Source organism: Salvelinus sp. IW2-2015, unplaced genomic scaffold (genome assembly GCF_002910315.2).
Source record: "Salvelinus sp. IW2-2015 unplaced genomic scaffold, ASM291031v2 Un_scaffold16416, whole genome shotgun sequence".
Lineage (NCBI taxonomy): Eukaryota > Metazoa > Chordata > Actinopteri > Salmoniformes > Salmonidae > Salvelinus > Salvelinus sp. IW2-2015.
Genome location: NW_019957576.1, coordinates 1 through 12,646, shown reverse-complemented (window position 1 = coordinate 12,646; position 12,646 = coordinate 1). Strand labels below are relative to the sequence as shown.

The 12,646-nt window shown below is 41.8% G+C and overlaps 1 protein-coding gene across 1 annotated transcript; it reads right to left on the bottom strand.

Moving 5' to 3' along the window:
* Positions 1 to 6,166: 6,166 nt before the first annotated feature.
* LOC112080664 (patatin-like phospholipase domain-containing protein 2) lies at positions 6,167 to 12,153 on the bottom strand. Its single transcript, XM_024146506.2, has 3 exons — positions 11,987 to 12,153; positions 8,832 to 8,951; positions 6,167 to 8,705 (listed from the first exon to the last, which is right to left on the bottom strand). Exons 1-3 carry the CDS (start codon positions 12,127 to 12,129, stop codon positions 8,477 to 8,479), a joined length of 492 nt encoding a protein of 163 aa, XP_024002274.2. The 5' UTR covers positions 12,130 to 12,153; the 3' UTR covers positions 6,167 to 8,476.
* Positions 12,154 to 12,646: the final 493 nt, after the last annotated feature.

The window sequence follows — 12,646 nt, the reverse complement described above, 5'->3', positions numbered from 1 at the left end:
AGAAGAGGAGAGCGCATAGATGCGAGAAGGAATTATACAACGAGCAAAGTGATGATGCTGTTCGTGTGTGGCTACTATGTGTGTGCGGGTGATCAGGGGTGTATTCACTCGGCCGATTCTGTTGAAAAAGGTTTCTTAAATGGAAGCAAATGGAATGAAACGGTGATAATAATCTACATGAATTTGTCCAATAGAAACTCTCGCTTGCAACTGTTTGGCCTAATGATTACACCGTAGATCAGCTACAGTAGATGCAGGCAAGAGTGTGCAAGGCGGTATTCAATGTGTTACTGTCTGTCACCTTGATTACTCCAATTTGTCTCTCGACGTGTGCACTTACGCTATAAACTTTCATTCGTAGGCTAGGTTGTAGGAACCTCATGATGGGTATAGGGGAAATTAGAGTAGTAGCCTAAACCTATCGATGTTACATTGAGCTTGTTGAATTGAATATGAATGACTGTCCTCCCTAATCTTAAACAGCACCGACCGCCACTGGTGTAGGTCTATAGTTGCTTTAGAAAGACAATGTCCCATGGCAGCTGCTCGGGTTGATGTTATTTTGATCTTTACCTGAAGACAACTAATAGAAAGGCTTCAGAATGGCCAGTGAAATATGTGAAACATGTTTGGTGGCCAAAAAGGACTAGTCTGGCATTGGAGAGTATTTGCATATTTCCCAGCGATCTTTGCCCAAACATAAAAAATACATTGTAACTGTTCAGTGAGGTTTGTTATGTGAACACTACAAAAATGCTGACACAATGGCAGAGTTGAACTGCCAAGCCTGACTCTTTTCTCTGTAAGTGTGCCTTAATGGTCCACTGTGTAGTTTTTGTATGACCTGACCCATTTCAGATAGGTCGGGGAAGAAGGCTCTCCTCAACACTCCTATCAATGCCAACTAACAGACACATGGGGGGATGATTTGGAATTGAGATTGGTTAAGGTTTAGCAGTTGGGTCTTGTAATACTGTGTTCGTAACCAAGTGGGAGGTTGGAATTTACCAGTTATGAAATGAAATCGTAAATACCAGTTGGATTTATTCAAGTGCTTTGAACTCGTTGAAAAATGCTGATTGGCTAAAGCCATAAACTAAAAATACAGCAATCATGCTTGTAAAGAAATGATAGTGTTCAAAAACCATATTAATAGATTGCTTTTTATAAATAATGTTTTGTTGTTGCATGTAGCCCTTTACACTCATACCTGTATACGGGTTGAAAATGGCTGATTTGGGCACTGATAAACACCTAAATTGGAGCATTGTGGCTGTATAGTAACATGCTGTACAGGATGTCAGACCTCAGGCTCTGCGCTTCACAGCGCTGTATGGGTTTTGACTGACAGCGATTCTGAACTGGAGCACCTAGTGCGACAAGAAGTTGCCCCCATCCCTCCTGCTAYTTGGGCAACTTTTGCAAATATTTTGTTGCCRGAGTGAGGGAAATGCTGTAAATTAAGAGGACTCACTGTATTTTGAACGTCATCTAGGCCAACGTTTATGATCACTATGTTACAAGATGACACGGCATTATACTCTGTGTTATTCTGAACAGAATGAGCCTGTGTTTGCCTACTGTGAAGAACATTTGCCGTGGCACACGCCTCTTAATGCACTCATGACTCCTATCCATGCGCACCAGAATTACTGTTTCCATGAATTGCGTTGTGAAAGCCTAACACTGTAATATCGTATTGGCAATAGAACAGGCTTTCAAATGATGTCCACCTGACCCAGATTGCAATTTATAATGGARCGCTTTTGGATTGTGTAAACAACAATAGTAATTGTCTGGTTGCGGGGGATGCAGGGCTGTGTTCCAAACAAAACAACTACAAGTGTTCTTGCTCTAGTTCCTCGACGGCACAGCTAGGAGGTAAAAAAAAGCACCTTATAGATCAAGACTCTTTGAGTCATGAAGTCGCTTTGAAATTACTTAGGAAATGTGCACACTTTGGAGAAGTGTGTGGTTACTTGGATACACCAGTGTTCTCTCTCAAACCCTTGTCGTGTTTTTGTCTTATGTTGCACTTACACCACATTTTCCAGGAATATTCTTATCATGCCACTGAATGTATACGGAGTATAACATTTCATCATCAAGACATGCGGCATAAAGTACAGTAAATGTAGAATGCACATAAAATCAACAGTTTGGAGGAAGAAAAGTGTTTCCAATTACATCAGTGTGCATTGTGTGATTTTTAACCAATTATGAGTAGGCGTTGGTTATCTTCCYCTATCATTTTTACTACAAAACATAGAAACGTGCCATTTTCATGTTGATGTTGGGGTAGTGCTAGAGATAACGCAGTTGAACATTTTTGAAATGTATCTTTAAAACGATGTAAGGTAAATATATTTTGCATTTGTACAATTATTTTTGATGTGATATGAAAGTAGAAGGCTTTATGATTTTAGACCTTCTARTAGGGGTGTTGCTGGAGATACAAAGTAGACATTGTTTGATTTATTTCCCTTTAACACAGTTGCAGCCAACAGTTCTTCTCAGTTACAACAATGTTCTGCCGTCCATCTGTTTCACACAGTTATACAAACCAGTGACCTTTCAGTTACTGTCCCAACACTCTTAACTGCTAGGCTACCGCAAGAAACATAACATCTGAAAAATATTGTGATATGACATTTTGACTATATCACCCTACACACAACTCATTTGGGTTTTATATAGCTTTTTTCATGGACCCAAATATGATCTTATTAGACTCTATATTGTAAGTTTTGTACATATTGTCCCCAGTAAAAACTCAAAACATGATGTCTCTAAAACCAGTATTAGACATGGTTATGGTAGACAGGCATTCATTTTGCGGGACATGATGTGGCCTGTCATTACTTCACAAGCCTCACATGAAGCCAATACCAGTGACGCAAACTGCTGGAATACCTTGAAATTCCTATTTTATTTGAATGTGGTCAGTGCCACTGGGCTCTGTTCTGAGAGTTGGTTTCCAGTAAGACATCATGTGTTAGATGCATGGATTCTGTGGGACTTGCTGATTCTGTGGGATTTTAATGTGGTGTGTCATTGCCTCTGGAGCTTATACGCACAATGATGGGTAACCAGGTTGTCTAGTATCTGATCTCTACTTCACGGAAAGAGTGTTTGTTCCCCTGTAAGAGAGTGTACGTGGAAGCCAACTAGATCATTTGGGGTGTGAGGTTGGCATAGCTGTGAAATCTCTTGTCCTAGGCTACTGTAGGGCAAGTCTCTGTCACAGACAGTAGGAGACGCTAAAAGAAAGACATTGAGAAAGACAAGATTTGGAAAGGGATATACAGTTTGGTAAATGTCTACTAAATATAGCACTATACTGGTTTAGTTTGGGCTGTAAATATTTCCCTCATTGGTGTCATTGTTACTTTTGGCATAAATGGACTAACCATTTACCCTTTCTCTTGATTCTCTCTACCTCCTCTCCCCCTCCTCCTCTCACCATCCTCTACCCCCACTCTCCCCCCCCCTCTCTCAGGTACCAGTCTCTCAGGAGGCGGTGTATCTGGTGAGTCAGGGGCGCGAACCAGATGAGATTGGTCTGATGAACATCGATGAGCAGCTTCCTGTTCTGGAGTACCCTCAGCCTGCCTAGACATCATACAGGTAGGCCTACCACACTGGAATATTACTACTGTTCTGAGGTACCTCAGCCTGATCTAGACATCATACAGGTAGCCTACAGCACTGAATATTACTACTGTCCTGGAGTACCCTCAGCCTGGCCTAGACATCATACAGGTAGGCCTACAGCACTGAATATTACTACTGTCCTGGAGTACCCTCAGCCTGCCTAGACATCATACAGGTAGGCCTACAGCACTGATATTACTACTGTTCTGGCAGTACCCTCAGCCTGGCCTAGACATCATACAGGTAGGCCTACAGTACTGATATTACTACCTTGTCTGCTGAAGTACCCTCCAGCCTGGCCTAGACATCATACAGGTAGGCCTACAGCACTGAGTATTACTACTGTTCTGGAGTACCCTCAGCCTGGCCTAGACATCATACAGGTAGGCATAGTATGCCTTTTGCGACTGCACTTTCAAAGTTCTTGACATTTTCCAGATTGACTGACCTTCATGTCTTAAAGTAATGATGGATTGTCATTTGTCTTTGCTTATTTGAGCTGTTCTTGTCATAATAAGGACTTGGTATTTTACAAAATAWGGCTATCTTCTGTATACCACCCCTACCTTGTCACAACACAACTGATTAGCTCAAACGCATTAAAAAGGAAAGAAATTCCACAAATTAACTTTTAACAAGGCACACCTGTTAATTGAAATGCATTCCAGGTGACTACGTCATGAAGCTGGTTGAGAGAATGCCAAGAGTGTGCAAAGCTGTCATCAAGGAAAGGGTGGCTACTTTGAAGAATCTAAAATCTAAAATAGATTTTTATTTGTTTAACACTTTTTTGGTTACTACATGATTCCATATGTCTTATTTCATAGTTATGATGTCTTCACTATTATTCTACAATGTAGAAAATAGTAAAAATAAAGAAAAACCCCTGAATGAGTAGGTGTGTCCAATCTTTTGACTGGTACTGTATATATATATATATGTATAATTTTTTTGCCTGTTTTGCATGTTATTTGGGCATTAATACTTATCACATATCCGTTTTCAAACAATGTAAAAAGAAAATCATTACAGAAATAAAAAATTCTACAATATTTATTATAAACAATCAACAACAGAAAAATCAAGACCAGATAAACAGACATCACAGCATACAGACAGTACACACAAAAACAAAAACAACATGAAGCGAACATGAGAGCTGGAGGGTGGTGGGGGAGGCAAGWGATAGTAAAGGGTCAATACATGGGGTTAAGACACATGGGACAGTAATATAGTCCAGTAGGGCAGGAGTGATAGTTAGTCAATTTATAGCCAGGAGGAAGGTATGTGTTTGGTTTTCGCCAGGCATAATGGGACCCATGTCGTCCAAAATGTTGACTCAAGTTTGCTAAAAAGCACCTGGAAGCGCCTGGATGATCATCAAGACTCTTGGAAGAATGTTCTATGGACAGATGATTCAAAAGTCGACATGGGTCCCATTATACCTGGCAAAACACTGAGGGGAGAGGGGTAAGTTGAGCCATTTTTTACATTCAGCATCACTGTATTTCTTCTAACAATGATATCTACATATATTTCAGGATGTTTTGTATCCCTGGAAATAATCCAAATTCATGTAAACATTAAAGTTTTTAAAATATAGCTTMTCTAAAAAAGTGGTCTCTTTGCACAACTTACCCTGGGTATGGYGTAAGTTAAGCCACCTACACATTTCTGTACTGAATTAAATATTACCACTACCTTTAAAACCATGTCTATCTTTATTTCCCAAACACAATTCAGWACAATCACATCTTTTTRTWATCATTTAAACATCTTTTAACACAGACTTAACGCCTAACAAACACGTTGTACTTTGTTAAACACTTTTAACGTAGGCCAGGCCCTGTTGTTACCTCATATCCCAGCAATAATGCCTAGCATTTAAGCCTGGGAAGAAAACACTTACATTTGCTCAACTTGCCATTGGCTCAACTTACCCCAAGGTCATTGGCTCAACTTACCCCATGGTCATTGGCTCAACTTACCCCATGGTCATTGGCTCAACTTACCCCAAGGCAAACATCTTCACTATATTAGCCCACACAGCTACAAGGATGCACTTTCATGCTAGGTTTAGGATCTCATTGAAGGTTATTGAGACCCCAACTGACGTATAGAACAATCTTAAAATGATCTACGTTTGTTGGTTTAGATACAAGCATCATGAAACCTCGAACACAAATTAATTTGATTTGGTGAAAATCATATATTTTTTACCTAACTAGCTTACCACTTTTTCCATGTGGTTACTTCCTTCAGACTCCATGAAATGGTGGCCTCTACTGAAATATTTMGTCAAATTATTAATTTTGTGTATAAACAAAGATCAATTTACRMCTTTGGCTCAACTTATCCCACMCTCCCCTACTTATTATACAGTTTCCATAATGAGGAGGCACCACAATAGGATTTTAATAGTTCCAGTATATTTAAACGCAGGTCACATCATAAAAACCATTGTTGTGTTTTATGTTATTAAGATAAGGGCCTTAATGAAATAACAACAAAGTATATTTAAAAAATGTTTTATTGTCACATACACCATATAGGTGCAGTGAAATGTGTTGTTTTACATGGTTAGCCATAGTAGTATGGCACCTCTAGAGCAAATTAGGATTAAGTGCCTTGCTCAAGGGCACATRYACAGGTTTTTCACTTTGTTGGTTCAGGTATTTCAACCAGCAACCTRTCCTTTATTGGTCCAATGCTCTAACCACTAGGCTACCTGCCATCCAATGACAAGTAGGCAGAGGTTTTCACAGTGTTACACACGTTACAAAAATAAGTACAGTATGTAGCCTACTATAAATGGGGCAGTGTGATAACTTAAATTTGACATTTGATTATGCCATTACAATTGTGAATCCTATGCACCTAAAGTTATTGTGCAAAAGCAAATGTCAACATTAAGAGAAGTTCTGAAGGGAACTTTCAAGAATATTGTGATTTCAAATTTCTTGACATCACAGCTCATCACAGTAGTTCATAGTTTAGTGCAAGGGTCCTGTCTAATACAAAATAAATAACACAGCAGAGCTCATATTTAAGAAGTCAACGTCAAGTCATATCAACAGTCCGTCTGGAATGAGGAATGAATGCTACATTTGACTGAACACAGGWAGGTAGGTACTGTACTTAGGTAGTGACAACACGTTATCTGGTAAAACTAGACAAAGTGATTTATAAAATGTGTAAATCCCAAAAAAGAATTCACTTGCAGAGGTCTTTGGTGGTGAGCTGGTAAATTGTTTTCCAATGTGTACAATAGAATAAAATATGATTGGTGGAGTGATCAAAAGACATGATTGAGTCATTAGTGTGTCTATAGCAACAGTTCTGGATTCCAAAGCTATTCGATCACATGACCAACTTGCCCATCCTAAACCACCTTTCAGTTCCTATACACTATAGACAGGCCCCYTGGGAGGGAACTTGAGCTGGCACATGTGGTTTCCATGTGTTTGATATGTTCCATTAACTCCATTCCAGACATGACATAAAGGCCCTTCCTCCTATAGCTCCTCCCGCTACCAGTCTCCTCTGACGCTCAGATAGGCTAATAACCGATTGATKATTCTAGCGTGTAGTTTGCTGCAACCTACAGTATCAGACCACAACTTATGACACAACTTTGATTACAATATAGCTACAGTATTTCAAGGGTCAAGGCTTTAGACTGCAACCATTTAATGGCGTTTTGCAACCCTTTGACTTGGCTGTGCGACTTAAATCTGTAATTGGTGGCGTGCGAGCTGAACATTCGTTACATGGTCACCTCACTCCAAAGTTTAAAAACGTCCTATTTTTTGAGTGGCTAAAACGGTTGATTTGGTCAAACAGTAAAGTGCATTYTCCTCATGATTTCTGTAATGGAAGTGTCTGCCCAGCCCCTTGACCTYTTCCGCTGGAGCCTGCTGCTGTGATGAGCAAGCCACGATGTGCACTCTGGGAGTGAGAAAAAATGCTTCTTGATTTAGAAGCAAATGTTGTTCTCAGCTTTCTGTGGGTTTACTTTATATTTGTCATCTCTTAATATTGAGCTCAATAGCAACTCTTTTACAATCGAAATATTAGACATGGCTTTCAGATACGAAGCCCACGAAATGCGCAATTGCGCATTGACCCATTGTATGTGTATAGGTTAGCAGTGCTACAACTGTAAAAAAGAAAAAAAAGAAGACATTTCGTTTACTTTTAGATTAATACATGACTACTAGCAGTGGGTATTATATTTAGTGTTAGTGATCTAGCTAATGTGTTTGAGTTTTCACTGTATCATGTGGTGTATAAGCCCCAAAATAATTTAGCCTTTGATATTAGTGCACATWAAGATTTAGGCAAATTCATCCCTATTGAAAAAAAATAAAAAATAAATAAAAGAACATTCTGGAACCCTATTTTAACAGTAAAATATAACAACAATACCCTATCGTCAACTCACAATTCATGACAATCGCTGGATTCGGTTGCACATCAAAATACTGTATCTGGAATCATGCAGTCCTGCTTGGACATGTTGGATAGAACCATTTATTTCTTGAATAGCCTACCATCTCAGTAGTTATGGTCCATCTTGGGTTAGTTATACAAATCTTTGATATGACTACTCCCATAAAACTCTGGATGGAAACGTGGTTTGTGGCTAATGAGGCAACACAAATGTGATGTGGACTAAAATATAACTAAAATGAAAGGGCATTTAGTTGACTAAAACGGCTCTCTTTTCGTCATTTTAACAATGACTAAATCATTATTCAAATCACAAAAATGTGACTAAGATTTAATGATATTTTAGTCAAAATGACAGACTAGAATGGATCTAAAAAAGAGTGCCAAAATGTACACTGAAGCAGATCTGTCGAGGGGAGGGGCTGGGCGAGTGGGGGCTGGTGGGGCAGTGGGAAGAAGGGGCGGTGGGGATGTTCCAGTATTGGCTTTGGAAGTTGAGAGCAGAGCGAGCGAACCCGGCGAGGTGACAGTCTCTCTCCCTTTGTCCGTCACTTTCCAGGGGTGGGGGCAGGCTCATGCAATTCCTCAGGGAACCATCACTGCAAAAAATAAAAACACACAGGGCCATTAGACTTTATTCATACTGTATGACAGACACCCAAATCTACAAGTAGACTCCATCCATCCATAATATAACCCAGTAGTAGTAAGTCCATGTCTCTCACCTGGTTATGTCTGCTGGTGCTCCTCTCCAGGRCTGTCTGTACACGCTCCCAGCCACATCCCCAGCCACCCCAGCTAGCCAACGCATGTCTGCAGGCACCTCCGGGATCCACTCCACAAACCTGGAGCACAGGAGAGGGACAACAGAGAGTCAAAGTACTGTGATGTAGCAGTAGGGTTGGCAGTTCTCAACAATTCCCGTGGTGGATTGACTTGCCTATTTTGTGACAATGTCCACTAGGTGGCGGCCCTGTGCAGTGCATTCAAATTGATTGGGTTTAGAAAGAAACCTCAACCTATWTAATTGTATTTGTCACATGCTTCCAACAATGCAGAGATAAAAAAAGACAAATAATATAAAAATAACAACAACATTTCGCTACACTCGCATTAACATCTGCAAACCATGTGTATGTGACCCCCCCAAAAAAATTGATTTCAAATACACAATGAGTAACGACAACTTGGCTATATACACTATATACACAGGGTACCAGTACCAAGTTGATGTGCAGGGGTACAAGGTAATTGCGGTAGATATGTACATATAGGTAGGGATAAAATGACTAGACAATGGGATAGATAATAAATGGTAACAGCAGCATATGTGATAAGTCAAAAGGGATTCGTACGAAAAGGGTCAATGCAGATATTCCAGGTAGCTGTTGGTTAACTATAAAACTAACTATTTAGCAGTCTTATAGCTTAGGGGTAGAAGCTGTCCAGGGTCCTTTTGGTCCAGACATGGTGCATCGGTACCACCATTTTTAGGGCCTTCCTCTGACACTGCCTTGAATAGAGGTCCTGGATGGCAGGAAGCTTGGCTCCAGTGGTGTACTGGGACGTACGCACTACCCTCTGTAACACCTTGCGGTCGGATGCCAAGCAGCTGCCACACCAAGCAGTGATGCAACCAGTCAAGTTGCTCTCAAAGGTGCAGCTTTATCATTTTTTGAGGATCTGAGTGCCCATGACAAATCTTTTCAGCCTCCTGAGGGGGAAAAGGCATTGTCGTGTCCTCTTCACGACTCTGTTGGTGTGATGTGGACAATGATAATTCCTTAGTGATGTGGACACTGTGGCACTTGAAGCTCTCGACCTGCTCCACTACAGCCCCATTGATGTTGATGGGGACGTGCTCGGCCCTCCCCTTGCTGTAGTCCACAATAAGTTGTTTTGTCTTGCTGACATTGAGGGAGAGGTTGTTGTCCTGGCACCACACTGTCAGGTCTCTGACCTCCTCCCTATAGGCTGTCACATCATCATCGGTGATCAGGTCTACTACCACCGTTGTATCGTCGACAAACTTAATGATGGTGTTGGAGTCGTGCGCTGCCAGTCGTGGGTGAACAGGCAGTACAGGAAGGGACTAAGCACGCACCCCTCAGGGGCCCCCGTGTTGAGTTCCAGCATGGCGGACGTGTTGTTGCCTAACCTCACCACCTGGGAATGACCTGGAAGGAAGTCCATGATCCAGTAGCAGAGGGAGGTGTTTAGTCCCAGGGTCCTTAGTTTAGTGATGAGCTTGGAGGGCACTATGGTGTTGAACACTGAGCTGTAGTCAATGAACAGCATTCTCACGTAGGTGTTCCTTTTGTCCAGGTGGGAAAGGGCAGTGTGGATTGCGATAGAGATTGCGTAATCTGTGGATCATTTGGGGCGTTATGCGAATTGGAGTTGGTCTAGGGTGTCTGGGATGATGGTGTTTATGTAAACCATGACTTTCAAAGCATTTTATGGCTATAAATGTGAGTGCTGCGATAGTCATTTAGACAGGTTACCTTGGCGTTCTTTGGCACAGAACTATGGTGATCTGCTTGAAACATATAGGCATTACAGACTGGATCAGGGAGAGGTTGAATATGTCAGTGAAGACACTTGCCAGCTGGTCAGCGCATGCTCTTAGTACGCATCCTGGTAATCCGTCTGGCCTTGTGAATGTTAACCGGTTTATAGGTTTTACTCACATCGGCAACGGAGAGCTTGATCTCACATTCATCTGGAACAGCTGGTACTCTCATGCATGTGTTGCTAGCCTCAAAGTGAGCATAAAAGGTTTAAGCTCATCTGGTAGGCTRGCGTCACTGGACAGTTTGCGGATGGGTTTCCCTTTGTAATCCGTGATTGTTTGCAAGCCCTGCCACATCCGACGAGCGTCAGAACCAGTGTAGTAGGATTCGATTTTGGTCCTGTATTGAAGCTTTGCCTGTTTGATGGTTCGTCGGAGGTAGTATCGGGATTTCTTATAAGCATRCACATTAGTGTCCTGCACCTCTAAAGCGCCAGCTCTAGCCTTTAGGTCATTGCGGATGTTGCCCATAAGCCATGGCAACAATAAATATGTACGTACGGTCAATGTGGGGACGACGTCGTCAATGCACACATTATTGAAGTCGGTGACTGTGGTAAACTCCTCAATGCCATCGGATGAGTCTGTGCTAGCGAACATATTCCAGTCTGTGCTAGCGAAACAGTGCTGTAGCTTAGCATCCGCTTCATCGGACCACTTCCATATTTTGCGCTTCACTGGTACTTCCTGTTTGAGGAGAGTTACCTCTGGGTGAGCATTTTCTTGTTTGCTTATGGCCCTCTACAGCTCGTTGAGTGCGGTCTTAGTGTCGCATCGGTAGTATGGTCTACAGCTTACCATGAGGTATTCCTACTCAGGCAAGCAGAACCWAGAGACTTTCTTAATATTAGAGATCGCACACCAGCTGTTGTTAACAAAGAGACACACACACACCCTCCCCTAAGCGTCTCCGATGCCACCGTTCTGTCCAGCTAGATTTCATTTACCATGACCTTGTTTGGCCACAACTGAGAAATATAGGATATTACAGTTCTTCAGATCACGTTGATAGGATAGTCTCGAACAGAGCTCATTCAGTTTATTTTCCAGTGATTGCACGTTCGCCAATAGAACAGAGGGTAGTTATATAGTTGTTGTGGTGGGCTAATGAGGCTGCTGTATGCTAAAGGKTAGTTATGCTAAAGGATAGTTATGCTAAAGGCTATTTCTGGGCTTTTTAGAAGATGATTTGTTTGCATTACTGTTGTTATTGGTTGCTGTTTGAGCTACTGTGACCGCATTGAGCTCATTGYGSGCTTGTTAGTTTGTGGTAGGTAGCACTAGTAGTGGTATACGATGTAGTCTTACCTCTTGCCCACTGAGTAGGCTGATACCACAGGTAGTGTGCAGGGCAGGAGCATGTAGGAGGCCACTCTGACCAGCAGCATCTCAGACACCTGAGCATACAGACCAGGCTTCTGCTGGCACGCCTCACAGAACACTACAGTCATAGAGACACAATATGTCACACTTTGCTGATACAGGCACAGCCTCAGATGACTTTCAGTGACACATAATCAATCACACGTCACTGACAATAGCATAGTGACAACACAATGTTATAACTAGATAACAACAGCTTTTAACAGCTTTGAGCAGAAAAGATTGGAAAGTCTTGGTCAGGGATGGGCAACTTTGATGGGGTGGGGCCGTGGTGGCCACAAAAAATCTGAACTCGCAGGTCTGCATACATACATGCATGCCCACACATGCAGTCAGAGCCAGCCCTAGCCTTTAGGTGGCCGTAAGTTAAAAAAAATTTGGGGGGGGCCTCCCACCTTGCAAGTGAAACATTTAAGCTTCCCCCCTCTTGACAGCGGAGGGAGAAAAAATAGCATTTTAAGAGCTAAGTTCCTGCAATTCTACACATTTTGCCATGGGGCGTAGAGAAAATTTTGCAGTTTTTAAAGTTTTTATATCTGAGTGACTAATAAAATCAATGGGGGCTCCCTGATCGGTAATTCGACG